This window comes from Chionomys nivalis, chromosome 23 (genome assembly GCF_950005125.1).
Source record: "Chionomys nivalis chromosome 23, mChiNiv1.1, whole genome shotgun sequence".
In the NCBI taxonomy this organism is placed as follows: domain Eukaryota; kingdom Metazoa; phylum Chordata; class Mammalia; order Rodentia; family Cricetidae; genus Chionomys; species Chionomys nivalis.
The window spans coordinates 28,492,429-28,519,479 of record NC_080108.1 but is presented as its reverse complement, the minus strand read 5'-3'; the positions used below and the strand labels follow the sequence as shown (position 1 = coordinate 28,519,479).

Genomic DNA, 27,051 nt, shown 5'->3' with positions numbered 1-27,051 from the left:
ATAGCATACGAATAAAGTAATTATATAATGGAGTAGCCAATACCCCAACTAGATGTCTTTTCCAACAAGTAAAACCTCCAGTACCAGAAATGGGTTAAAGTTTGTTGAGTCATTGGTCCCATCAACCTCTTCTCCCATAAGCTTTATGAGCTTTTGCCAAAGCTATTAGATACCTTCTATAAACTGTAAGACCCCATTGCTGAAGACACAGTTTACTTATGTTCAGTGGAACGTGGAGAAACCAAGTTGTTGCTCAGCTTGAAGCTTCATCCCTATTAGCTAGCCTTCATGGTACTAGAAGTTACTTTTCTTTCTTTCTTTTCTTTTTTTTTTTTTTTTTTTTGACAATAAATTCTGTGCCTTTGATTTGGGTCTTTTCTTTTTCTGTGCTTACTATTAGAAGATCTGGTGGTTTTGTGGTGTCCCAGAGTTCCTTTCGTGTTATGTTCATGAAGCTCTTTGGATTTGACATTTTCTTTGGCAGAGTGATCCAGTTCCTTTACCTTTTCTTCAAGATATGATATAATCTTTTCTATTTTATCCAGTCTGCTGTTGAAGCATTCCTCTGAACTTTTTCTTTGAATTCCAAAATTTTTTTATTTCAAGTTTTGATTTTGACTTTTTTTCAGATATTCTATTTATTTAATTAAATTGTTTTCACACCTTGAATTGTTTCATTTTTTTTTTGAGCTTTTGCATTCTGCAAAAATCCAGAATGCAGTATTCCATCTGGTATTTCTTTATAGTCCTTTTAAGTTCTTTGATCATATTTATTATTGATATTTCAAAATAATCTTCTTGTATGTCATCTAAGTCCATTTTCTCGGGTGATATTACTATGTGACTAAAATTTTTGTTGGAGATTTGTTTTGGTTATTCATATTTGGGATTTTTCAATGGGTCTTAAATATCTTAAATTAGGTAGTTAGTGGTGTTTTGTGGTAGAGAACTCTTGTCTCTCTTTTGTTGAGTGGGTGTCAGAAGTTCTATTGTCTGTTATCCCAACTTGTCAGGTTGCCACATGAGGCTTAGGGTTCAGTCTTTGAACAATTCTTTGTCAATGTTCAAATGATGTTTCAGAAGTAGAGCCAGTTAAGTTTGAGCTGAGGTTCTGAGCCCAGGAGCAGACTTTCTGTAGAGTTTGCAAATTCGCAGAGTCAGTTTTCAGGGATCTGAACACTTTTCCTCAGGTAATGGGCACTGTCCAAATTGCCTATATGAATATGGGAATTTTTTTTTACGTAAAAGGCAAGTGTGGAACTCATGGTCCTCAGGTGTGTCACAGAGGTGGGTGGAGTTGCTGGGTTATATCCCAGGCTAGGGACGAGGGTAAGGATATTCCTCAGATGGATTTGGTTAGTACAAGTGAGGCTTCCCTACCAGAGGGATATATGTAGAGAGGGGTACAGAAAGGCAAGAAGGACACAGGGTCATTAGGCAGTTTACAGAAATGGATGGAATTACTGGTTTGGGTCTAATGCCCCTCCCTGGAGAAGGTTCTTAGGTTGTGGAGGTAGGTATAGTTGGCATTGGGAATCTTGCGTCTGCCTAGAGAGAGGGACAGGTGTGTGCAGTGAGAATGTGTGGGGTTGGTGGGGTAGCTGGAGTAGAGGAGTGTCATGAAGGAAGTCTGAACTCCCCAGCTAGGGTTGTGGGCTAGTGAGGTCTGGCAGGTCTGGATGGGGTTAGTGACACAAGTTGGGCCTCCCTAATGGAAGGGTGTCTGCAGAAAAGGGCACAGAAAGGAAGTGGAACATTTGGTCCTTACGTAGGTCACAGGGGTAGGCGGTTCAGCATTGTTTTAAAGTAGAACTGATGAGTAAGCTAATGAAGTATTTGTCTTTTTGTTCCTGCCCTATACCCCTACCATAGTGTCTTCCACGTTCACCCATGCTCTCACAAAATACAGAATTTCATGTTTTATAGCCAAATAGTATTCCACATTTTCTCTATCTGCTAATCAATTAAAGGTGGGTAATTAATTATATTGTTTCTAGTTCTTGCCTATTGTGAATAGTGCTACAGTGAATGTGGAGGTGCAGACAACCCTTTGATATGTTGATTTTATTGCCTTTAAATACATGCCCTGTGGTGGGATTGTTTTTAGTTTGCTAAGAACCTTCCGTGCTCTTCTCCATAGTGGCTATACTAATTTGCATTCCATTCCCCCAAAATACCATACTTTTTTTTTTACTTACTTTCCTTTCTCTTAATAGCCATATGACGTAAGGAGGTGATAGCTCATTGGTCTTTGGCGGGGTCATTTCCTGAGTCCTGAGGCATGTCCTGCACTGGGTAGTGTCCAGCTGCAGCCACTGGTCCCAGCTTCTTCATAAGTTAAGGGACTGCAGTTCCATATGTAGAGCATTCCTGAAGGTATGAGGTGTGTTGGTGCTGTAAAGTTTAAAATGTTCTCATAGGCAGGCCTTGGGGACGTGTGTACTGGGAGGATAGAGATACTGCATCCTTCTAGGAATCCAGAAGGGGGCTAAAGGATCAGAAGATGGAGTGGTGTCCAAAACTGGACAGAAGAGACCTGGGACTTCTCGTGCTATTTTAACTTTTATGAGCATAGTTTATTTATGAGTATACTTTACTTGTTTATTTCAATATTAAAAGATTGAAAGGGGGAAATCCTGCCATAAGAATCACAGTACAGTGCAGGGAAAACAGAAAGAGTCTGATAATAATACGAACCCTGGCTGCAAGACAGGATTGGAACAGCAAGGTAAAGAAATGGAGACAAGAAAGTGAACCAGGATCTGCCTCCAGATGGAGCGTGTTCCTGCCTGCCACCTGTCTCCTTTCTGTCAGTTCTTACACACTGCCAAGGACAGAGTCAGAACAAGAGACCTTTCCCCAAAGCTCTCCAACTCTGTGAAGTCCATTTTCTGTTGGTGTGATAGGATACCTGTAGCTAGATAATTCATAAGCAATAGCGGTTTTCTTCAGCTTATTCTGGAGTCCAGAAGTCCAAGAGCATGTCACTGTGGTCTGCCCATCCCCTGGGGAGGTTATGAGATGTAGCATGACTGAAATGGGAAGGACACTAGGTGTACCAAAGAGGGGAGAACACTGAGGGCATCCACACTTTAGACCACTTCCTGCTGGTAGCTAATCCAGTCCTTCCAGAGGAGTTACTACTCCCCTGTAAAGATCAGCTCTCAACACTGCCACAGTGATGCTGAATTTAAATGTGAGTTTTAGAAGAGATGAGTCACTCCCTTAGGTTCCTCCCGTGGGTACTCAGCTTTCTTCAGCAACCTCCTGAGACCCTTCCTTTTCCCTTCCTTCAGTCCCACCACCCTCTGCTTCTGCTTCATCCCATTGTGACCCTCCCCTGTACACACTCCTCTCAAGTCCCCCTCTGTCACTTTTCTTATTGCTGTGACCAATACTGAGGGGAAAGGATTTGTTTAGATAAATGATTTGGGGGGGGGTGCAGCCTCATGTGGGGCAGGGGAAGCCATGGCATTAGAAACAGCTTTTTGACTGGAGCACCAGGTGTCCAGGATGCTTTCTTGCATTGGGGTGGATCAGGAAGCAGAAAGTGAACAGGAAGTGGAGCCAGACTATAAAACCTCAAGACCACCACGAGCAACCCATTTCCTCAGTGGGGATCCTCTTCTAAAGGTTCTACATTTGCTCACAACGTTGTCACTGGCTGGAGACCAAGTATTCAGGTACAGGAGTCTGTGGAGAGATGACTTTTCACAGTCAAACCATAGCACCTGCCAAGGTGGGTCAGAAACTCCAGGACTTCCAGTCCCGGGCAGACCAGGATTGAGCCAACAACCTGACTCAGAGTCAGTGATCTCCACCAGAACTGGAATGGGACTGAACCAGCTACCTAGGACAGAGAGAGAACAAGTTCCACTGACAGCAGAAGCCAGGAGCAAATCCAGCCCCGGAAGCCAACCCTGTCCTGGGACACGGTTGGATCAGGATTGAGCCAGCAACCAGATCCAGAGTTAGCAATCTCCACCAGAACAGGTACAAGGGAGTAATGGCTGAGCAAGTGAGCTAGAGCCAGAGACCACTGAGGGTCCATACGTAAATCTGGGACCTTAAAGGGAATTTACCTAAGCCAGGACCCCGGTGGGTCTGAGCATGAGTCTAGGACCTCCCAACAACTAGGTCTGAGCCAGGACATCTGCCACTTGGGATGTGAGTGAACCTGAGACCTCTGAGGGAATAGGTAGGAAACAGAGATCTCGGTGGGGCCAGGCATGAATCTGGATCCTCAGAGGGAGTAGGCCTGAGCCAGGACCTCTGTGGATCCGGGCATTGGTCTGGGTCATCAAAGGGAATAGGCAGGAACCTGGAACCTCTGTGGGTCTGAGCTTGAGTCTGGGACCTCTGAGGAAATAAAGAGGTTCTCTGAGATTCTGAGCACACCTGAGCCTGGGACCTTTGAGGCAGTAGACTGGAGCCAGAAACCTTTCCAGGTCCAACTCCAACCCAGGGAATTCTGCAGGAGAGTCTCCAGACCAGGATTTACAGAAATGGCAAAGCCGGCAAACTAGGCCAAAGTAGGCCTTAGACCACAAACTCCAAGGGAGCAGAGCAAAGCACAGGAGCACTGAGCTATCTCCAGGAACATGGAGTAACCAACAGGGTAACTAGAACTGTGACACTGACTGTACCATGAGGAACAACCATCTGAGCTTTGAATTCACTGGCATCTAGAAGATTATCCAACAGAGTCTCAGCACCAAACACATCTAGTAGAGGAAAAGACAGTAGACAAGGTAAGAACACATACAACACCACAAAGAGCAACACAACACCAGTAAAACCTAAAGACCTTACAACAGCAAGGCCTGAACAACCAAATATGGATGAAGGAGAAGAAAATGACGTAAAAATAACTTCAAGAGAATGTTTGAAACTCTAAAAGAGGAAATGAGAAACTCCCTTAAAGAAATGGAAGAAAAGACAAACAAAACAAATGGGAGATATCAGCAAGTCACTTAAAGAAAACCAAGAAAAAGAAATCAAACATATGAAACTATTCAAGACTTGAAAACTGAAATAGAGGCAATAAAGAAAACACAAACTGAGGGAATTATAAAAACAGAAATCATGAGAAAACGATCATGAACCACAAACGCAAGCATGAACAGCAGAATACAAGAGATGGAAGAAAGAATGTCAAGCGCTCAAGATACGATAGAGGAAATAGACTCATCAGCTAAAGAAAACATTAAATCTAACAAGAACTTAGCCCAAAATATCCAGGAAATATGAGATACCATGAAAAGGCCAAATCTAAGAATAATAGGTATAGAAGAAGGAGAAGAAGTTCAACTCAAAAGCACAGAAAGCATACTTAACAAAATCATAGAAGAAAGCTTTCCCAACCAAAGGAAAGATATGCCTAAGAAGATACAACAAGCTTACAGAACAACAAATAGACTGGATCCAAATAAAAAGTCCTCTCTCCACATAATAATCAAAACACTACACATACAGAGTAAAGAAGGAATATTAAGAGCTGCAAAAGGAAAAGGCCAAGTAACATATAAAGGTAGACGTATAGGAATTACACCTGACTTCTCACTGGAGACAATGAAAGCCAGAAGGTCATGGTCAAGCGTTATGCAGACATTAAGAGACAACAGATGCCAGCTCAGACTACTATACCCAGCAAAACTGTCAATCACCATAGACGGACAAAGCAAGATATTCCATGACAAATCTAGATTTCACCAATACCTAGCCCAAACCCAGCCCTACACAAAATACTAGAAAGAAAACTCCAACCCAAAGAAATTGGCTACACCAACAAAACACAATTGATGGCCTCAGCCTCATAGCAGCAAATCCCAAAGTAGGGGAAAACGCACAAACTAACATCACCAACAATGAAAACTAAATTAATAGGAGATAGCAATCACTGGCCATTAATATCCCTTAATGTAAACGGACTCAACTCACCTATAAAAAGGCACAAACTAACAGATTGGATACGAAAACAGAATCCATTTTTCTTCTGCATACAAGAAACGCATCTCAACCTCAAAGACAGACATTGTTTCAGAGTAAAGGGTTGGGGAAAAATATACCAATCAAATGGACCTAAGAAACAAGTGGGTGTAGATATCCTAATATCTAACAAAATAGACTTCAAGCTAAAATCAGTCAACGAGACAAAGAAGGTCATTTCATATTAGTCACAAGAAAAAGTCATCAAGAGGAAATTTCAATACTGAACATTTATGCCCCAAATACAAGGACACCCTCATATGGAAAAGAAACACTTCTAAAACTTAAATCATACATTAAACCCCACACACTAGTAGTGGGAGACTTCAAGACTCCCCTCTCACCACTGGACAGGTCAATCAGACAAAAAATGAACAGCAAAATAAGAGAACTAACAAATGTTATGACTCAGATGGACTATATGACTCAAATGTCTATAGAATATTCCATCCAAACAGAAAAGAATATACCTTCTTCTCAGCACCTCATGGAACCTTCTCAAAAATTGACTTGGTAACAAAACAAACCTCACCAAGTACAAAAAAATTAGAACAGCCTCATGTATCTTATCAGATCACCAGGGTTTAAACCTAGAAGTCAACAGCAATACTAATTCCAGAAAGCCAACTAACACAATGAAAATAAACAATGCTTTCTGAATCATCAAGGGGTCAAGGACGAAATAAAGGGAGAAATTAAAGACTTCCTAAGATTCAATGAAAATGACCACACAACATACCCAAATATGGGACACAATGAAAGCAGTGTCAAGAGGAATGTTCATAGCATTAAATGCTTACATAAAGAAGCTGAAAAAAATCCCACACTAAGCCGGGCGGTGGTGGCGCACGCCTTTAATCCCAGCACTTGGGAGGCAGAGGCAGGCGGATCTCTGTGAGTTCGAGACCAGCCTGGTCTACAAGAGCTAGTTCCAGGACAGGCTCCAAAACCACAGAGAAACCCTGTCTCGAAAAAACCAAAAAAAAAAAAAAATCCCACACTAGTGAATTAACAGAACATTTGAAAATTTTAGAGCAAAAAGAAAGAAACTCACATGAGAGAACTAGATGGCAGGAAATAATTAAAGTGAGAGCCAAAATCAACAAAATAGAAACAGAGAAAACAATACAAAGAATCAATGAGACAAAGAGTTGGTTCTTTGAGAAAAACAACAAAATAGACAAACTTTTATCCAAACTAACCAAAAGACACAGAGAGAATATCCAAATAATAAAATCAGAAATGAAATGAGGGACATAACAACAGACACAGAGGAAATACAGAGAATCATGAAGTCATATTTTGAAAACCTATACTCCTCAATATAGTAGGGAGAGCTGGGCCCCTTTTGTCCTATCCCGCCCAGTTAGCCTACACCCAAAATAATCACACAAAAATTGTATTACTTAAATCACTGCCTGACCCATTATGTCTACCCTCTTATTGGCTAATACTTACATCTTGATTTAACCCATTTCTAATAAATCTGTATATCACCACGAGATCATGGCTTACCAGGAAAGATTTTAACCAGCATCTGTCTCAGGCAGGAGATCCATGGCATCTGCCTGTCTCTGCTTTCTTCCTCCCAGAATTCTGTTCTGTCTTCCCTGCCTACCTGAGTTCCGCCCTATCAACTAGGCCAAGGCAGTTTCTATAATAACCAATGAAAGCAACATAAACACAGAAGGACATCCTATACCACTCAAAATTGGAAAATTTAGAGGAAATGGACAACTGTTGGATAAATATCACTTACCAAAATTAAATCAAGACCAGATAAGCAAATTAAACATTCCTATAACTACTGAAGAAATAAAGAGTCATCAAAAGTCTCCCATCCAAAAAAAGCCCAGATGTTTTCAGCTCAGAATTCTACAAGACTTTCAAAGAAGAACTAATCCCAATATTCGTCCAATTATTCCACACAATAGAAACAGAAGGGACATTGCCAAACTATTTTTATGAGCTACAATTACCCTGATACCCAAACGACAGAAAGACATTATTAAGAAAGAGAATTACAGACCAATCTTACTCATGAACATTGATGCAAAAATACTAAATAAAATACAGGCAAATCAAATCCAAGAACACATCATACCATCATCTGCTATGATCAAGTTGACTTCATCACAGAGACATAGGGATGGTTCAACATAAAAAAGTTTATCAATGTAACCCACCATATAAACAAGCTGAAAAATAAAAACCACATGATCATCTCATTAGATACCAAAAAAAGGTTTTAATAAAATACAACATCCCTTCATGATCAAGGTCTTGGCGACAGCAGGGATACAAGGAACATACATAAACATAATAAAAGCAATATACAGCAAGCCAACATCAAACTAAATGGAGAGAAACTCACAGAAATTCCACTGAAATCAGGAACAAGACAAGGTTGTTCACTCTCTCCATATTCAATATAATTCTTGAGGTCCTAGCTAGAGCAATAAAACACCAAAAGGAGATCAAGAGGATACAAATTGGAAAAGAAGAAGTCAAACTCTCACTGTTTGCTTATGATATAATAGTTTAAATAAATGATCCCAAAAATTCTACCAAGGAACTTCTACAACTCATCAATACTTTCAGTAATGTAGCATGATACAAGATTAACTCAAAAAAAAAAATCAGAAGCCCTCCTGTACACAGATGATAAAACTGCTGGGAAGGAAATCAAAGAAACAACACCCTTCACAATAGCCACAAATAGCATAAAATATATCGGAGTAACTCTAACAAAACAAGTGGAAGACTTGTTTGACAAGAACTTTAAATCTTTGAAGAAAGAAATTGAAGAAGACACCAGAAAGTGGAAAGATCTCCCATGCTCCTAGATAGACAGAATTAACATAGTAAAAATGACAGTCTTACCAAAAGCAATCTACAAATTCAATGTAATGTCCATCATAATCCCAGCCAAATTCTTCAAAGACTTCAAAAGAACTGTACTCAACTTCATATGGAGAAGCAAAAAAAAAAAAAAACCCAGGTATGGAAAACAGCCTGGCACTGGCATAAGAACAGACAGGAGGACCAATGGAACCAAATAGAAGACCCGGATATTAATTCACACATCTTCGAACACCTGATTTTTGTCAAAGAAGCAAAAACTATCAAATGGAATAAAGAAAGCATATTTAACAAGTGGTATTGGTATAACTAGATATCAACATGTAGAAGAATGAAAATAAACCCATACTTATCACCATGCACAAAACTCAAGTCCAAATGGATCCAAGACCTCAACATAAAGCCAGCCACACTGAACCTTATAGAAGAGAAAGTGGGAAATACACTTGAGCGCATTGGCACTAGAGACCACTTCCTAAATATAACCCTAGCAGCACAGACACTGAGAGAAACAATTAATAAATGGGACTTCCTGTAACTGAAAAGCTTTTGTAAAGCAAAGGACACGGTCAACCAGACAAAACGACAGCCTACAGAATGGGAAAAGATTTTCACTAACCCCACATCAGACAGAGGTCTGATCTCCAAAATATACAAAGAACTCAAGAAATTTGTCGTCAAAATATCAAATAATCTAATAAAAAAAATGGAGTACAGACCTAAACAGAGAACTCTTAACAGAGGAATCTAAAATGGCTGAAAGACACTTAAGGAAATGTTCAACATCCTTAGTCATCAGAGAAATGCAAATCAAAACAACTCTGAGATTCCATTTTACACCTGTAAGAATGGCCAAGATCAAAAACACTGATGACAACTCACGCTGGAGAGGTTGTGGGGAAAAGGGAACACTTCTTCATTGCTGGTGGGAATGCAAGCTGGTACAACCCCTTTGGATGTCAGTGTGGCAATTTCTCAGACAATTATGAAACAACCTTCCTCAAGACCCAGTAATACCACTTTTGGATATATATCCAAAGGATGCTCAATCGTGCCACAAGGACGTGTGCTCAACTATGTTCACAGCAGCTTTGTTTGTCATAGCCAGAATCTGGAAATAACCTAAATGCTCCTCAACTGAAGAATGGATAAGGAAAATGTGGTACATTTGCACAATGGAGTACTACACAGCAAAAAAAAAAAAAAAAAAAAGTCTTGAATTTTGCAGGAAAATGCGTGGAGCTAGAAAATACCATTTTGAGTGAGATAACCCAGACACAGAAATAATCACATGTACTCACTCATAAGTGGTTTTTAAACATAAAGCAAAGAAAACAAGCTCACAAATCACAATCCCAGAGAACTTAGACAACAATGAGGACACTAAGAAAGATTTACATAGATCTAATTTACATGGGAAGTAGAAAATAGAAAAAGACAAGGTCTCCTGAGTCAATTGGGAGCTTGGGGACCTTGGGTGAGGGTTGAAGTGGGGAGGGGAGAGACAGGAATGGGAGCAGAGAAAAAATGTAAAGCTCAACAAAAATCAATAATAAAAGAAAAGAAAAGAAAATGAAACTCCAGGACTTATTTCCCCCATTTAATTAGAAGTTTTTTAAAACAAAGAAAATGACATTTTTAATGATGGTGTCTATAGGGCAGTTTTTGAAAGATTTGATTAACTTAAAATTGTAGTGTTACTGGGGCATGGTGTGCCCTTCAGCATGCACACAGTGCGCCTTGTACGAATCAGGGTAATTAACCATCTTTTTCTCTATTTTTTTGTGTTTGTGCCTTTGAGTTCCTTTCTTCCAGTAGGTCTTCATAAAATATATAATAGGGATGTTGTTTCATGCCAGACATTGGATTCTTCAGATATGCTGTCATGGCTTTTCTCACAATGAATTAGCAATGGAGAGGTTAGATTTGCAATTGAGTAACTGAGAAAGCTGAAGCCAAGAAAACTCTCTAGAGGTTCCACAGCCAGGACAGAGCAGAGCCCACTGCCGCCTGTTCAGAACCAACATCTGAACCTAGCTCAGACCCCCCAAAGCCTCTGCTCCCTCTACAAAAGCTGCATCGCCCACCCCCAGCTCTGTATGCATTACCTCTTGCAGCTACCCAGCACTCCCCACACACACAGAAAGATGCCAGCATGTTTTTCATAATTGCTGAAGGAATGGCTTAATAAATCCTTTAATGAGGTGCCTAATTAACCTTTATTTTTCCAATGATGTCATCCATACTCTAATAGATTGCAAAACTTAAAAAAAAAAAAAGGAAGAAAGCAAAGAAAAAAAATGTGGGGAACATCTATGTGCTAGACATTGTCTGGCCACTTTGCACACATCGGAAGTTAATTAGGAAGATTTCTGAAAGGGAGCCACGCACAGGAGTTGCTCATGAAGCCCCCACCTCTACCTGAAGGGAAAGCGGCACTTCACTTCTGTAATAACTGTGAAAGCTAGGCCTCAAAGCTCCTCCAAGGTGTCCCAGCAACAAGCCCACGCCTTGCCTTCTTCACCATAAAAAACAACTCCTGAACAAAGCAGCAAAATCTAGCTTAGGAAAACCAGTAATGTGAAATTAACATCTCATGGTCGTTGGTTTTATCTTCTTTGTGTTTGTGTGACTGTCCAGAATCTTCTTGAAATTTGGAAAGCCAAAGAAAATGAAGGTGAATAAATTAGATTATTTTCCTCAGAAAGAAGGGACAAAGAAGGAGCCAGGCACGGTATGCACCTGCAGTTCCACCTTACTTGGTAGTCTGAGACATGAGGAACAACACTTGAGCCTCATAGTTCCGGGCTAGCCTGGGAGACATAGAATATCCCTGTCCCTTGTGTTGAGCTACCCAGCCAACTGCAGATGTGTGTATGGTAACTAATTGAGCTGATCATTTGAAACTGAGAATTCTTCAGGCTGTTTCTGAGGAAGCATACCCTCTTTTCCTGGTCTCTTAGGCTTGAAAATTATGTAGTTTTGGAAACTGCTTCTAATATATTTTCTTGATCCAATTCCCGCAGAAAGGCTGCTGCCAGTTGCTTGACAGTCACAGTGACAGGTCATTCACTGACATTTATGTTGGGCTCTTGAAATCATGCCCATGGTGTGGGGAGAGCAGCTGCTGACTGAGATTATTGTGAAAATACTTCACAAGAAAGGAGGGAGGTGACGGGAAGACCTTTTTCAGTAAAAGCCCCACTGTCTACCAGCTGACCATGGGATCCCAGTAGAGCAGATCCACATTGCTGCCCAGAGAGCATCTTAACTGGCAACCACAGAGAGCCCAAATGGCTAGGCAGTGATAGCACAGCCGCCTGCCTGGGGACCCCTGATTTTGGAAGAGCCCTGTCATTCTGCTCCATTTCACTAAATCTTTTTCCATTTTTCTTGTGTGGCAGAGAATGAGACCAGAGCCTGGAGCATACTAAGTGTGGGCTCTACCACTCAGCCCCATCTCCAGCCCCAACCTAAAATGACAAAGCAAAAATGACTTCCCCATGAACTTTTTTTTCTAAGTAAATATTTTTTATTAAAATTTTTCACTTATTTTGCATACTAAACACAGTTCCCCTTCCTCCTCTCCTCCCACTCCTTCCCCTTACCTCCCATCTACGCTCCCCCCCCCCAATCCGCTTTCCTTCCTCTCCATTCAGAAAGGCAGAAAGGGGCCGGCCTACCATGGGAGTCAATAAAGCATTGCACATCAAGTTGATGCAGGACCAAGCTTCTCCCCTCTGCATCAAGCCTGGGCAAGGCAACCCAGCTTGGGGAATAGGTTCCTAAAAGCCAGCTCAAGTGCCAGGGATGGGCCCTGATCCCACTCAAGGGGCCCCACAAACAGACCAAGCCACACAACTGTCACCCACATGCAGAGGGCCTAGGTCGGTCCCATGCAGGCTCCCTAGCTTTTGGTCCAGAGTTCAGGAGCTCCTATGAGCTCAAATGACCAAACTTTTACCTCCTCTGGCCTGGTCCCATTCAGAACACATTCTTTGTTTGGAGGAGGGAAAATATCCAAATACTCTTCAAACCTGTCTGCCACCATTGGTGGTAACTTCCCTTTCTGTGGCTGTGGTCAGTTATGTGGTTTTTATTTTCCTTATTTCCTGGCTGTTTGGGAAGGCTGTAACCCGGTACCATCATTGACCTGTTTTCTCATGTTAAGAGAGTCTGTCCCACTTGGCTATTTGAGGTTAAATGCTTCTTCTCTGGGCAGCTGACCTCCACAACTGGGCAGGTGGCAAAGTCAGTAAAGTGTTCACAACCACAAGGACCTGAGTTTGATCCCCATATCCCACCGGACTGCTCTTCAGACTCGAGAGGGAGGGGAAATGGAGCAGGGGGAGGGGGAGAGGAGTGAGGAGAGGGGGAGAGGAGTGGGGGGAGAGGGAGAGGAGAAGGGGGAGGGGGAGAGAAGTGGGAGGAGGGGGAGGGAAATGGGAGACGGGGAGGAGGCAGAAATTTTTTTCAACAAAAAAAATAAATAAATAAAATAAAATCATAAAAAAAAAAAGCCAGGTATGGTAGGATGTGCTTGTAATCTCAATAGTGGGTGGGCAGACAGGTGACTACCTGTAGCTCACTGAACCAAACAGCCTAGCCTAATCTGTAAGCCCCAGGCCTATGAGAGACCCTTCCTTAAAACATGCTAGATGCACCTGAGAAGCCTACACACGTGCTCACATCCACATAGACTGACACAGAGAAAGACACACACACATGTACACACACACATGCACACACACACGCACACACATATGCATGCATACATGCACAGCAGGAAGCCAGACTATGAGCCAGTTCGTTCACCCTGCTATAGATTTTAAAAAGGGTTGGGAGATGGCTCACAAGTATGAGAAACTAAGTTTAGATCCCAGAACCCATGTAAAGCGAGACACAATAGGATACATCTGTAACCCCAGCAATCCTGCAGTGAGATGGATTGTGGAGACAGGAGAATCCCTGGGAGCTCAGGGAGGGGGTGCTAGTCTGGCGTATACAACAGTGACAAGAAAGAGGCTCTGTCTTTAAGTGTGAGGACTGACATCCAAGACTGCCCTCTACCATCTGTATGCCTTCACTCACACACAGAAAGACGAGAGAGCTATGAACAAGTGATAATGTGGGTACCTTGATTAAAAGCTTATTCACAAATACTGAAAAGCGAAAAATTGCAAGACAAGCTGGGAATTGAAACACAGCATTACAGGGCAGCTGAGGATATCAGTAGTTCTTGGTGTTTGCCTGTAAGTGTGCTTTCCTATGTTAATGTGAAGAGAAGGGTTCAGACTGACGTGCTGACAGATGAACTGATACCGTGATACATGGTGTGGGTGGTGACATTGATGAGAGTAGAAGGTGTAGGGACATAGCCCCACCCATTGGGGGCATGTTCGCCTTGGGCTAATGTTTACGGATAAATCTGCCGGGCGTGATCCCAGCAGCCCCTTTTTTCTTTTGCTCCGCTGTGCTCCGCGGGAACCTGTGGTCCTGTAAGTCTATTTCCTTATTAAAGCTGTATATATCTATATAATCTGTCTGCATTCATTTACGCCGCCACATTTTGGCGCCCAACGTGGGGCTATTTTGCCCCGACCTGGCACAGGGGGGGCGCAAGCTCCACCTTTCCCAGCTAGTTACCGGAGCTCCTATGAGAAAATGCCCAAAACCAGCAGGACACCTGCCAGGATGAGCACCTACACAGAAGCTCTCAGGTTGCATGATGTGAGGAGACAGTGCTGAGCACCCTGGGAATCCTGAAGGCTAAAATCCTGGGCCAAAGCTTGGGAAAGGAGAAAGCTGCCCCGATGGATCTCCAATGAATTGCTATAGGTTTAAGACTGACTATAGTTAATATTGTATTGCACATTGGAAATTCTCTAAAAGATGAGACTTTTAATAGATTAAAAAATTGAAAAGGTATGTTTACAGCAAGGACTCTCGTATCGAAAGGGATTTATAACAATTCTATTGCCATCAAAATCTGCAAGCAGTGTGGCATCTCTCAGCATATACATGGAAAAGCACACCGTCCTGTGTTGCATACAATGGACTACTCCTCAGCAATGAAAATGAATACTGATGCATTTCACAACATGGATGGGTCTCAGACGTCTTATTCTGAGTCAGAGTGAAGACATCAAGCAGCACTGTATTTCCAGGGTCCATTTGTTCAAAGCTCCAGCGCAACCCTGCCTGGTAAACAGGATGACTCTGGAGATTTCTGTTCCCTAATACTGAGCCATGTGCTGGCATGGGTACAGTCATGCACCCCCCTCTTTGTTTTCCTTTTCCATAAATTTTGTTGCTGATAGCCAATGACAGTTCACTATTAAATTGAAAATTAAAAAAAATTAATTGATAATTATAATTCATAATTTTCACTATGCTATTCCCACACACAAACACACACACACAACTAGGACATGAATCACCGCATCTGGTGTGCATAGACTCAGGGGGTCCTCATTTTACCTGATAGTGACCCCAAAGCACAAGAGTAGGGTGGTGGCTCTGAGAAATAATAGAGAGGGCTGCAGTGATTCCTGGAAGTGGGAAGGAAGATGGCGGCTTCTCAGACCTGCTCTGAGGGTTGGGCACACCCACAGCTCCAGCCATCTCCCACAAGTTTTAAGGCACATCTTCCTCAGATAAAGAGGGGCTACTGCAGTACCACAGAAGAGCTCCGCAGATGGGACTTAGGCTGATAATTATTTGATTTTAACAGACATTACGTCTTTATCTGGTAGACCTAAGATAATGCCAGGGGTTCCTTGGAAACAGATGAAGACCACATTCACAGGGAGCTAAGAGGACAGGAAATGCATCAGTGAAGCAGCCTCCATTGCTTGCTTGACAATGGCGGTGAAACCACCAGTCAGGAGTCATGAATGGTGCCTAAAGCTGACTTTTGGCTGGTAACTGCCACGGAAACAGAAACTCAATACTCCAACCACCAAAGCTGACTGTCTTCCAAGTGCATCCAGGACAGACCACAGCCCTGCTGACTCCTTGACTTCAGCCTTGTAAGACTTGGAACAAGGAAATTAGCTGAGGCCTCTGGACAGCTTTTTTCCAAAATCATCAGAAAATAAAACGTGTTGTAAGCTTCTCAGTGTGTGATAATATTATAGGCATAGGAAATAATGACAGAGGGACTGATGAGGAAAGATCGGGATGCTGATGGGATGGGCAGTGTCCAGACTGTGCCTCTGCTACAGGTTGACTAGACATGTCCAACTGAGCATACAGCTGGGCATTCAGTCCCAATACCAATATTCAAGCCACCATCAACAACAGAAGGAAATTGGCCAGTGTTCTGCCACCCAAAATAATATCCATTATCTTTACCTTAGCCGCACCCTATGCACTCCAAGCACAGACCACCCTCTCAGGTCATCTGCAAATGACACAACTGCGCAGGTCCATGGTATGGTTAATATTGTCATTCTAATAACTGAAAATTGTATCCTCCAGATAGCTGTGGAAGGACCTTTGCCTGCAGTCACCCGTGAGGAGCCTATTTACTTGCCTTAGTAGTACCATGGACTAGGCACCGCTGGATTTCTGCTGACTTCATTAGCATTGCTTCCTGATGCACAGACTGCTTGGTGGGCATAGCCCTCTAGGTCTCCTGGGAAGACTTGGGGTCCCATGGGGTCTCCTAGGTAGACACGTACTCCATGCTTAATGGTCTCCAGAAGAGGTGCAGCTTCTTTTTCAGACATAACCTCCTAGGTACATATAGTCTCCTAAGTAGACAGTCTCCAGGTAGATCCAGCTTCTGTACTGGGCACACACACTCCCTGATGGATGCAGACACTTAGCTAGACACAATTGGTGAATGTAGCCTCTTCAGTGGACACGGCCACTTGGATAGACACAATTGGTGAATGTAGCCTCTTCAGTGGACATAGCCACTTGGATAGACACAATGGTGAATGTAGCCCCTTCAATGGACACAGCCACTTGGATAGACACAATTGGTAAACATAGCCTCTTCAGTGGACACAGCCTCCTGAGTAGACACAATTGGTTAATGTAGCCTCTTCAGTGGACACAGCTTCTTTAGTGGACATGGGCTCTTGGGAATAGGGTGCCCTCCATTCCATACACAACACAGTTCTTCCCTCACCGCACCTGGTTGAGAAAAGTCACAGCTCCCCCAGATCCCACTTGCTACATTAATATGCCTCCACTCTTTTATAGACAGGATCTCAGCAGGATGTCTTTGATTCTGAGCAAGCAGAAAATATCCTTAGAGCCCATCAGCCTTTCTGCTGTGTGGATGGGCTGACCACCCACGGACAGCTGCTAATGTGCACTATATTATGTGCTCATGGATTCCATGGAGGCTGGTCCTTCTCTAGGCGAGCCTTGGGCCCTGGTGTGAGACTTGGACCCAAGTGCCAGTGGCCTTCCTTGTCTACCTTGCGGTACATGGACACTGTAGACTTCTATAGTAGACTTCCAGGAAAAAAAATAAATGGATAGAAAGAGCTAGAAGACTTTTTTTTCCAAGTGGCATATTAAAACTCCTCCTGGGGGCCAGCTTGGCAAACATCCAAGAAACGTGAAGTATTTATTTCTCAGATCTGCAGGATTTAGTTTGATCTTATTGTAGTTTTTTCAAGCCTGCCTAGGGAATTTTAACTAAAACAATTTAGCTGGAAGGAATGGGGTCTTAAATCCCATGCAGATGGACAGCACAGGATACACAGGAAGAGTGGGCACTCCACCATGAGTGCCCTTGGCAGGGAGCCCTCTAAGAAGGCCTCCGTGAGCCTCAGCAGAGCATACTTTCACTGTCATACAAATCTAGACTCACATTGAGAGCTGATTTCATTTTCTCTTAAGCTTTGTAACAATTGGAGTCTTGCTTGGTCATGTTAGCCAGTTCTCCATCACTATAGCAAAGATAGGAGATAATCTGGAAAGGAAGGTACACAGCTTGGGAGGTTCGGGTCAATGATTATTAGGTGCCTTTGTCCTTGGCCAGTGGTGAAGCAGCATCTGACGACAGCAGCATGTCTCAGAGCAAAACCACCCATCATTCTTAGCCAGGATGCGGAACAGGAAGGAAAGAAGAAAAGTCCATAATTCCCTTGGAGTGCACTTCCAGTAACCTAACTTCCTCCCATCAGCCCCACCTTACAAAGATATCACCACCTCCCAAACGCTCGAAGCTGGGGCCGAGACTCTAGCATGCATGCACATGTGGGTACCCACACACTTCTGGGGGGCAGTAAGTATCCTAGTTGTGCCTTGGGTTAATGAAGCTGCTGCTCCTTGCTGTTGCTGATTTCGGTGCATAGCTTCAGACTGGCTAAAGGGAGGAGGATTCAGCTCAGTGAGAAGGATTGAACCACAAGTTAATTACAGCTTTCTACTCCATGGCATGGTATTCCAAAAGCCCCTCTCCCGACACCCCCACAGGGACAGTCAGAGCATGGCGTTGCCTGGACACCTGGGTGAATGGCAGAAGCATGTGACCACAGGAGATAGTCATTCCCTGAACACACTCACTTGTCTATTTTTTAATCCATATGAGACTTTAACATAAAGTTAAATGTTTTCTGAAACTCTACCTAGGAGACTATGGTTTGGGTCCTACTGACCTTGTGTTATTCAAATGAGCCAAAGGTTGACTCTGTGACCCGTTGCTTGACTATTTTTTTTTGTCGAAATATGAGGTGCATTAGCTCAAAAGTATGCCATCTTCAAACTCAAAAGTTGACACCCCTGATTTCTTTTGAGGTACTTGGAGTCAACGGCCTTACACATACTAGGCAAAGGCTCTGATTCTGATCTATTCCCCCAGTTCTAAATATCCAGTCATCTTGAATAAGTCCAAACAAGCAGCGTTTGTCTAGAACAGTGGTTCTCAACCTCTCTAATGCTACAACACTTTAATATAGTTCCTAAAGTTGTGGTGATCCCCAACCATATATTTTTTTTCGAGACAGGGTTTCTCTGTGTAACAGCCCTAGCTGTCCTAGAGCGAGCTAGCTCTTACAGACCAGGATGGCCTCGAACTCACAGAGATCTGTCTGCCTCTACCTCCCAAGTGCTGGGATTAAGGGTGTGTGCCCCCACCACCAGCCCATAAAGTTATTTTGTTGCTACTTCCTAACTAATTTTGCTATTGTTATGAATAATAATAAACATCTGATATGCAGGCTATCTGATATTTGACCCCTGTGGCGGTCACTACCCACAGGTTGAGAATCGCTGATCTAGAGCCTGCCTATTTTGCATAGCCTGTTCTCCCCCCCCCCCCCCACATCTCCAGGAACTGAGAAGGCACAGCTTTGTACTGATTTGACCCCAAGCTCTCTGAGCTGGAGACTGTCTGCTCTAAGACGGTATCTACGTATTTCCTGTGGGTTGACAGATATGTACATACAGAAGGGAAGAAAGAGGTGGTAATGAGTTAAACTTATCACAAGGAATAAGCCAGGAGGGCTAATGGAGACAGCCAGCTCTCCCCTGCCAGCAGGGCTGCCTCCTTTGCAAGCCTCTTGTTCCACTCCGGTGACAACTGGTTGAAGCCCAACCACCCCTGGAAGGCTGCACAGCTTCCCTCAGCCTACAGAGTCAGATGTTCAGCTCATCCAGGGAGATCCTCACCCAGTGTGCCCAGAGTCACATTTGAGGGTTTGTCTAGCAGCTCACAGCATAGGTCTACATGACAAATGAGTCACCGTAGCCCCTGGGTCCCTTCTCCATCTGTCTCTCCTGGGTATTGCCTTGTGCTCCTTCCCTTCTGGATAAGCAGCCTCCCCCTCCCTTAGGCCACTGCTATACTTGTACCTCCCCAACAGAGGGCATCTTTCCAGAGACTACATGCCAGAGCATCTCCAGAAAAGCTGTGTTCTGCTGCCACCTTGTGCCCATCTTTCTTTCCTGGTACAGCCCCAATCTCCCCAGTGCACCTCAGCCATCACAGGTCACTACAGCTGTTCCATGCATGCTTAGATCCAGTTATTAGCTGTCTGCAAAGCACACAGTAGTTCTCATTCATTTTTATGTCATCGACACTCAGGAGTGTCTCCATGTACTCAGCCTCTGTACATCCTTACCTGTAGCTTTTGGCTCTTCAGTTTAACTATTTCTTCAGCTACTGTGACAATGCTTCTCCCTACATTTGCACAGATGCTTAGATTAATTATTTTCTGAATGTAGAGACCACAAATATATGCAAAGTCTTAAAAAATTATGCTGTTTATAAGCATGGGTGGGGTTCATAAGTATACTTTCTCAGTATGTAAGTACATAAGTACATATACGTTCATATAACAATAAAGTGATTTCATTTGTGGACTGTGTCAACAGAAAGTGTATACAATTTTTGACCTGCTTTCCTTTAATTTCTTTAAGATAAATAGTCAAATTGAAATTTGTATATTGAAATTGTTTCTTTAGCATAAAATATACCAATTAGAGGCTGGAGCATTGACTTGGTGGTTTAGAGCATATACTCTTCTTGCAGGAAACCTGAATTCAGTTCCTGACACCTATAGCAACTCCCTGTACCCAACTCCAGGGGAGCCAGTGTCCCTGACCTCTACACATACACACATACACACACACAGAGAGACACACACACACTCATATCATAGACACACACATAATGAAAATAAAGTAAATCTTTTTAATAAGCCAACAAATATATGGATATAAATAGCTGCATTGTTGTAAAATTGATCATTTCATCACTTTCCTTGAAGTATGAATGCCATCACTGTTATCATCCAGGGCTGAAATGTGTCTTTGGTTCCCTTTAACAAGCATTATCAAGTGACTGAGCCCACAGTCTATTGTAGTTTAGAGTTATATACATACTCACTAAAGATAAAGTCAAGGTGGACATGGTAGCACAGGCCCAGTAATCCCAGCACTTGGGAGACTAGGGCAGGATTGCAGTTTAAAACCAGCCTGGGTTATACAGCAAGACCCTGTCTCAAGGCAAAATAAATAATAAGGAACCAACTGTTACCCGGACAAACAAATCATGTTACCACACGCATGAACTGAAGCCCTGTGGGTATTCTTTCTTTCAAAGACTACAGAATCTGGCATCTGCTCCTGGCAGCACCATGTCACCCCTCCATACAGGGATCTGCACTCCTGCCGTTTCTTTTTCTTCCCTTGCTTTCCTAAGCATTTGATCATACATGTCTATGTCTGCAAATTGTGTGTTGTTTAGAACTACATGTTTGACGTTCAGAAATGAAAGCCGATCACATAAGTGTCTAGGATCATTCTTCTTTCCCGTGACCGCGTGTTGTGTGAAATGTAAATGCCTTGACCTTGCCGCATAGCAGTCTGCTGTTTACGCGGATGAGTGTGCACTGGCTGGTTCACTCTACTTTTGATTGACATTGACCTTGTGCCTTTTTCTACATGAACAGAGTTGCCATGCAGGTTTCAATAGGGTTTCTTCTGTGTGTCAGAGGTGCGGGCATTTCTTGAGGATTTCTGCCTGATCTAACCTAACGATGCTGCTAGGTGCCAGAATATGTGACATTTTAGATTAAAAACATAATAATGACTAGGATCTTTTCTAAAGGTGATATATCTCAGGAGAGTCCGCTGAAAACTAGAGGAAGCAGTGCAGATTGGGGAATGAATATCCCAAGATAAAGGGGCAGCAAGTATTAGGACCCCATGGTAGGAAGGCCTATCTAGGTGGGCAGACCTGCTTTCTGTAGCAGCCCCCAAAAGAAAGAGGAAAGCAGAGGCAGGCACCCCAAGGTACACTATAAGAGAACTCTGCAGTTATTAGAGAAGTATGGGAAGTTTCCATTTCTGAGACCACAGAGGAAACCAAAAGTTGGGTTCCTACAGGGCCGGTTGACTGTCATGAAGATTAGGCTGCAGGGCCCATGGCATGAGAAAGAGAGGAATCGGGATGTCACCTTCTATAAAAGGTACTTACAGCCCTTTGCTGTGTCGCAATGGGAAGTAAGCACAGCCAGTGTGTGGAGGATTCCAATGGTGGCTTGGACAGCACTAGGCTTGGGATGCTTTGGGATGGCTAAGTTAAGCCACTAAGTAGGGAATGTCATGAGAGCCAAGAACTTATCTAGAAGGCCTGGATGAGCAGCCTTATGGTAGAGCTCTTTCTGAGAACTGTGAAGCCCAGGAGTATCAGATCCCCAGCATGGGGCAGGGGGTGGTGATGGAAAGGCCAGGAATGTCCGTATTTAGATGACATTCTTGGGAGTATCTTAGAGGAAGTGGAGGGGTGGGGTGGAGCATTACTGAACTGAAAAGGCTTTTGTCCCAAACCACTGCTGTAAGGCCTGGCACAGCCTCACTGAGTGCTGCACTTTAATGGGCATTAGAGCCATAATGTTTACAGGCATGTATGTGTCTGTGACTGAAAGGTGATGAGAGGGGCTGTAATCATGTATTTCACATCATCGATTATGGGTGTCCAGTCTGCTTTCAGACCCTGCCCAACAGCATCCTTTTCTCCATACGTGTTATAATCTCTTGTCGTTTCTATCCACAGGCAAGAACTGGGACTTGACAGCTGCTCTAAGCGATTATGAGCAACTCCGACAGGTGCACACAGCCAACCTGCCGCACGTGTTCAATGAAGGGAGGTGTGCCAAGCAGCCCGAGCGAGAATTGCCCCAGCCAGGGCACAAAGTGGAGCGGCCCTGCCTGCAGAGGCAGGACGATATTGCCCAAGGTACCAGCTGAGGGGCTTAATGCGATATGAGTCTGTTGGGTCCACATCTCCCATGGAAAGCAGGAGAGTGTGACTGAAGCCTTCAGGGCAGGCCCGTCCACTGGGGAGTCCTTCTTCACCTGACAGATATCTCTGGTCCTCCAGTTACATCTGGCAGCTTAGCCTCCAAGTCATTCAATGGCGTGTTCATTGTTCCATGTGTTTCTACTTTACTGTTCTTTTTCGTCATCAGACTAAGGTATACTTGTGATGGTGATTATAAAAAGGAAGCCTGAAAGGTCTTTGTCCCACCTCCCAGCTCTCACTGTCTTAATAACCACTGATCAGCCAAGTCTACCTACCTCCTTCTCCTGCTGAGCTTGTTAAAATGCAAACAAATAATAGTCAGGGAGACATGTGGCTAACAAATAGCTTTTATTATGGAGCAGTAAGCATTAGTTCATTCTTTTGGTTGCTATATTTTGTTACATGGTTTATTTAGACCTTCTGTATCTGTATAAATGGCCATGCTGGATTTTCTTGCGTTTGTGTTGACATTTGTTTGTTTTCACCCCCCCCACACACACACACCCATAATAAATGTTGTGACGTAAGTTTGAGAGGCTTGGTGAGTAAGAGCACTGGCTGCTCTTCCAGAGGACCTGAGTTCGATTCCCAGAGCCCCCTGGCAGCTAACAGCTATCTCTAACTCCAGGGGATCTGATGCACTATTCTAGCCTTGTAGAACACCAGGATTCCGGTGGTACATACATACATGCAGGCAAAACACTCATGCATAATAAAAAAAATGAAAATAAAGAAAATAAATTTCTTTAAAGAAATGCTCAGTCCTATAAATCTCATGCTGATGCTTCTCTCCTTCAGGCTAGTGCCGTGCAATGGATTTGCTGTGGCTTCATGTAGTCATCTCCCTGACCACATTGCTGCTCACTGAGTGCAAACCCAGGGCTTTGCTCTGCTCCTGCCGGCTCTGCCTGGTCTTGCTATGACTTTGCCTTGCTGGTGTTTTGAGGGGTGTGAAGAGTGAAAACTGGAATCTTGTTTTAACTTTCACCTTGTGGTTTGCTTGTTATTTGGCCTCCTCCTCTCTGCCTCATGCCTGTTTCTTCATTAGTAAATTTTCCCATCAATCAATAGGCTTTGTTTTATCAGACTGTAGAATCAGCACCTGATTCTCCCCTTGCCTGTATACAAATCCCACTGTATCATTTGCCTTATGACTTTGTGTTCAGAGGACTCTGCCATACAGAAATATTTATAGTATTAATGCCCCAGCCTATGAGCTAGTCTCTGGATTTGAAAATAAAATACAAGGTTAATAAACCTTTTTCCTATTGTTTGTCAATTCAGTGTTCAGGTGTTTCTATTTCTTCAGCCGTTATAGGACTGTTTAATTTGCTTATCTGGTCTTGATTTAATTTTGGTAAGTGATATTTATCCAGAAAGTTGTTCATTTCCTTTAAGTTTTCCAATTTTGTGGAGTACGGGTTTTAAAATATGACCTGATGATTCTATGTATTTCCTCCGTGTCTGCTGTTATGTTCCCCTTTTCATTTCTGATTCTGTTAATGTGGATATTCTCTCTCTGCCTTTCGGTTAGTTTGGATAAAGGTTTGTCTATTTTGTTGATTTTCTCAAAGAACCAGCTCTTTGTGTCATTGATTTTTTTTGTATTGTTTTCTTTGTTTCTGTTTTGTTGAGTTCAGCTCTCAATTTGATTATTTCCTGCTGTTTAGTTCTTCTGGATGAGTTTGTTTCTTTTTGTTCTAAAATTTTCAAATGTTCTGTTAATTCACTAGTGTGGGATTTTTCCAGCTTCTTTATGTAGGCAATTAATGCTATGAACTTTCCTCTTAACATTGTTTTCATTGTGTCTCATAAATTTGGGTATGTTATGTGGTCATTTTCATTGAATTTTAGGAAGTCTTTAATTTCTCCATTTATTTCTTCCTTGACCCATTGATGATTCAGGTGAGCATTGTTTAATTTCCATGTGTTTGTGGGTTTTCTGGAATTAGTATTGCTGGTGACTTCTAGTTTTATACCATGGTGATCTGATAAAATACATGAGGTTATTCTAATTTTTTTGTATTTGTTGAGGTTTGTTTTGTTACTGAGTATGTGGTCAATTTTTGAGAAGGTTCCATGAGGTACTGAGAAGAAGGCATATTCTTGGATGGAATATTCTGTAGGTCTCTGTTAAGTCCATTTGTATCATAACATCTGTTAGTTTCCTTATTTCTCTGTTCATTTTTTGTCTGACTGACCTGTCCAGTGCTGAGAGGGGAGTGTTGAAGTCTCCCACTATTAGTGTGTGGGGTTTAATGTATGATTTAAGCTTTAGAAGTGTTTCTTTTACATATGAGGGTGCCCTTATATTTGGGGCATATTTGTTCAGTATTGAGATTTCCTCCTGATGGATTTTTTCCTGTGACTAATATGAAATTTCCCACTTAGTCTCTTTTGATTGATTTTAGCTTGAAGTCTATTTTGTTAGATATTAGGATAGCTACACCTGCTTGTTTCTTAGGTCCATTTGATTGGAATATTTTTTTTCCAACCCTTTACTCTGAGACGATGTCTGTCTTTGAGATTGAGATGTGTTTCTTGTATGCAGAAGGATGTATTTTGTTTTCGTATCCAATCTGTTAACCTGTGCCCTCTTATAGGTGAGTTGAGTCCATTTATATTAAGGGATATTAATGACCAGTGATTGCTATCTCCTGTTATTTTTATTTTCACTGTTTGTGATGTTAATTTGTGTGTTTTTCCCTTCTTTGGGATTTGCTGCTATGAGACCATCAATTGTCTGTATTTTTGTTGGTGTAGCCAACTTCCTTGGTTTGGAGTTTTCCTTCTAGAATTTTGTGTAGGGTTGGGTTTGTGGCTAGGTATTGGTGAAATCTAGATTTGTCATGGAATGTCTTATTTTGTCCTTCTATGGTGATTGATATTTTTGCTGGGTATAGTAGCCTGGGCTGGCATCCATGGTCTCTTAATATCTGCATAATGCTTGACCAAGACCTTCTGGCTTTCATTGTCTCCAATGAGAAGTCAGGTGTAATTCTGAAAGGTCTGCCTTTATATGTTACTTGGCCTTTTTTCTTTGCAGCTCTTAATATTCTTTCTTTACTCTGTATGTTTAGTGTTTTGATTATTATGTGGTGAGGGGACTTTTTTGTGATCCAGTCTATTTGTTGTTCTGTAAGCTTATATCTTCATAAGCATATCTTCCTTTAGGTTGGGAAAGTTTTCTTCTATGATTTTGTTAAATATGTTTTCTGTGCTTTTGAGTTGAACTTCTTCTTTCTTCTATACCTATTATTCTTAGGTTTGGCCTTTTCAAGGGATTTGCTGATGTCTTCCTAGTTTTTGTTTGTCTTTTCCTCTATTCTTTGAGTTAACTTCTCATTTCCTCTTTAAAAGTTTCAAACGTTCTCCTGAAGTTATATTTTAGGTTATTTTCTTCTGCTTTGTATTTATTTGGTTGTTCAAGTCTTGCTATTGTTGGGTCTTTAGGTTTTACTGGTGTTGTGTTACTCTTTGTGGTGTTGGGTGTGTTCTTACCTTTTCTTCTCATCTTTTCCTCTAATTAGTGTGGTTGGGACTGTCCGTGATTCTGTTGATTAATCTTCTAGGTGCCAGTGAACCCAAGATTCAGATGGTTGTTCCTCATGGTATAATCAGTGCCATGGTTCTAGTTACCCTGTTGGTTACTCTGTGTTCCTGGAGATAGCTCAGCGCTCCTGTGCTTTGCTCTGCTCCCTTGGAGTTTGCTGTCTCAGGCTTGCTCTAGCCTAAGTTGTCATCTCAGACCTGTTTCTCTAAATGTCCCTAGTCTGAATCCATTCCTATGTAGGTCCCTAGCTTAGGGTTAGTCCTGCAAAGGTCTCTGGCTCCTATCTACTCCCTCAGAGTTCCCAGGCTTGGGTGCTCCCAGACCTGCAGAGGACCTGGCTCAGGCTTACTTCCTCAGATGTCCCAGAGTCATGCTCAGACCAGCAGAGGTTTCTAGTTCCTGCCTATTCCCTTTGATGTCCCAGACCAATGCCTGGCCCCACAGAGTTCTTGGCTCAGGCCTACTTCCTCTGAGGTCCCAGACTCATGCCTGGACCCACAGAGATCTCTGGTTCCTGCCTACTCATTTGGAGGTTCCATATTCACACCCAGACCAGCAGAGGTCCTGGGTCAGGCCTAGTTCCTGGGAGGTCCAAGACTTACGCCCAGACCCACTGGGATGTTGGCTTAGGTCTACTCCCTTGAAAGTCCCAGATTCACAACCCGGACCCTCAGAGGTCTCTGGCTCACTCACTCCTCTGTACCTGTTCTGCTGGAGTTGGCTGTCTCAAGTGTGCTCTGGACCAGGTTGCTGGCTCAGTCCTGGTCTGCCAATGCCCCGGGACTCTCCACTGTCATTTTAAAGTCCGTGTTTATATTTTCTTTCTGAAACCTTAGAAGCACTCTGCCTCGCCCTGAAAAATGTGCCACATGCT

General features: G+C 42.8%; 1 protein-coding gene across 3 annotated transcripts in view; it reads left to right on the top strand.

Moving 5' to 3' along the window:
- The window catches only part of Otud7a (OTU deubiquitinase 7A), a 247,668-nt gene that overhangs the window by 174,823 nt on the left and 45,794 nt on the right, over window positions 1-27,051 (top strand). For all 3 annotated transcript variants that reach the window (XM_057756512.1, XM_057756509.1, XM_057756511.1), the window contains one exon: window positions 22,376-22,558. In XM_057756512.1, the coding sequence (XP_057612495.1) occupies window positions 22,376-22,558 (183 nt within the window). The remainder of the gene's footprint in view (window positions 1-22,375; window positions 22,559-27,051) is intronic.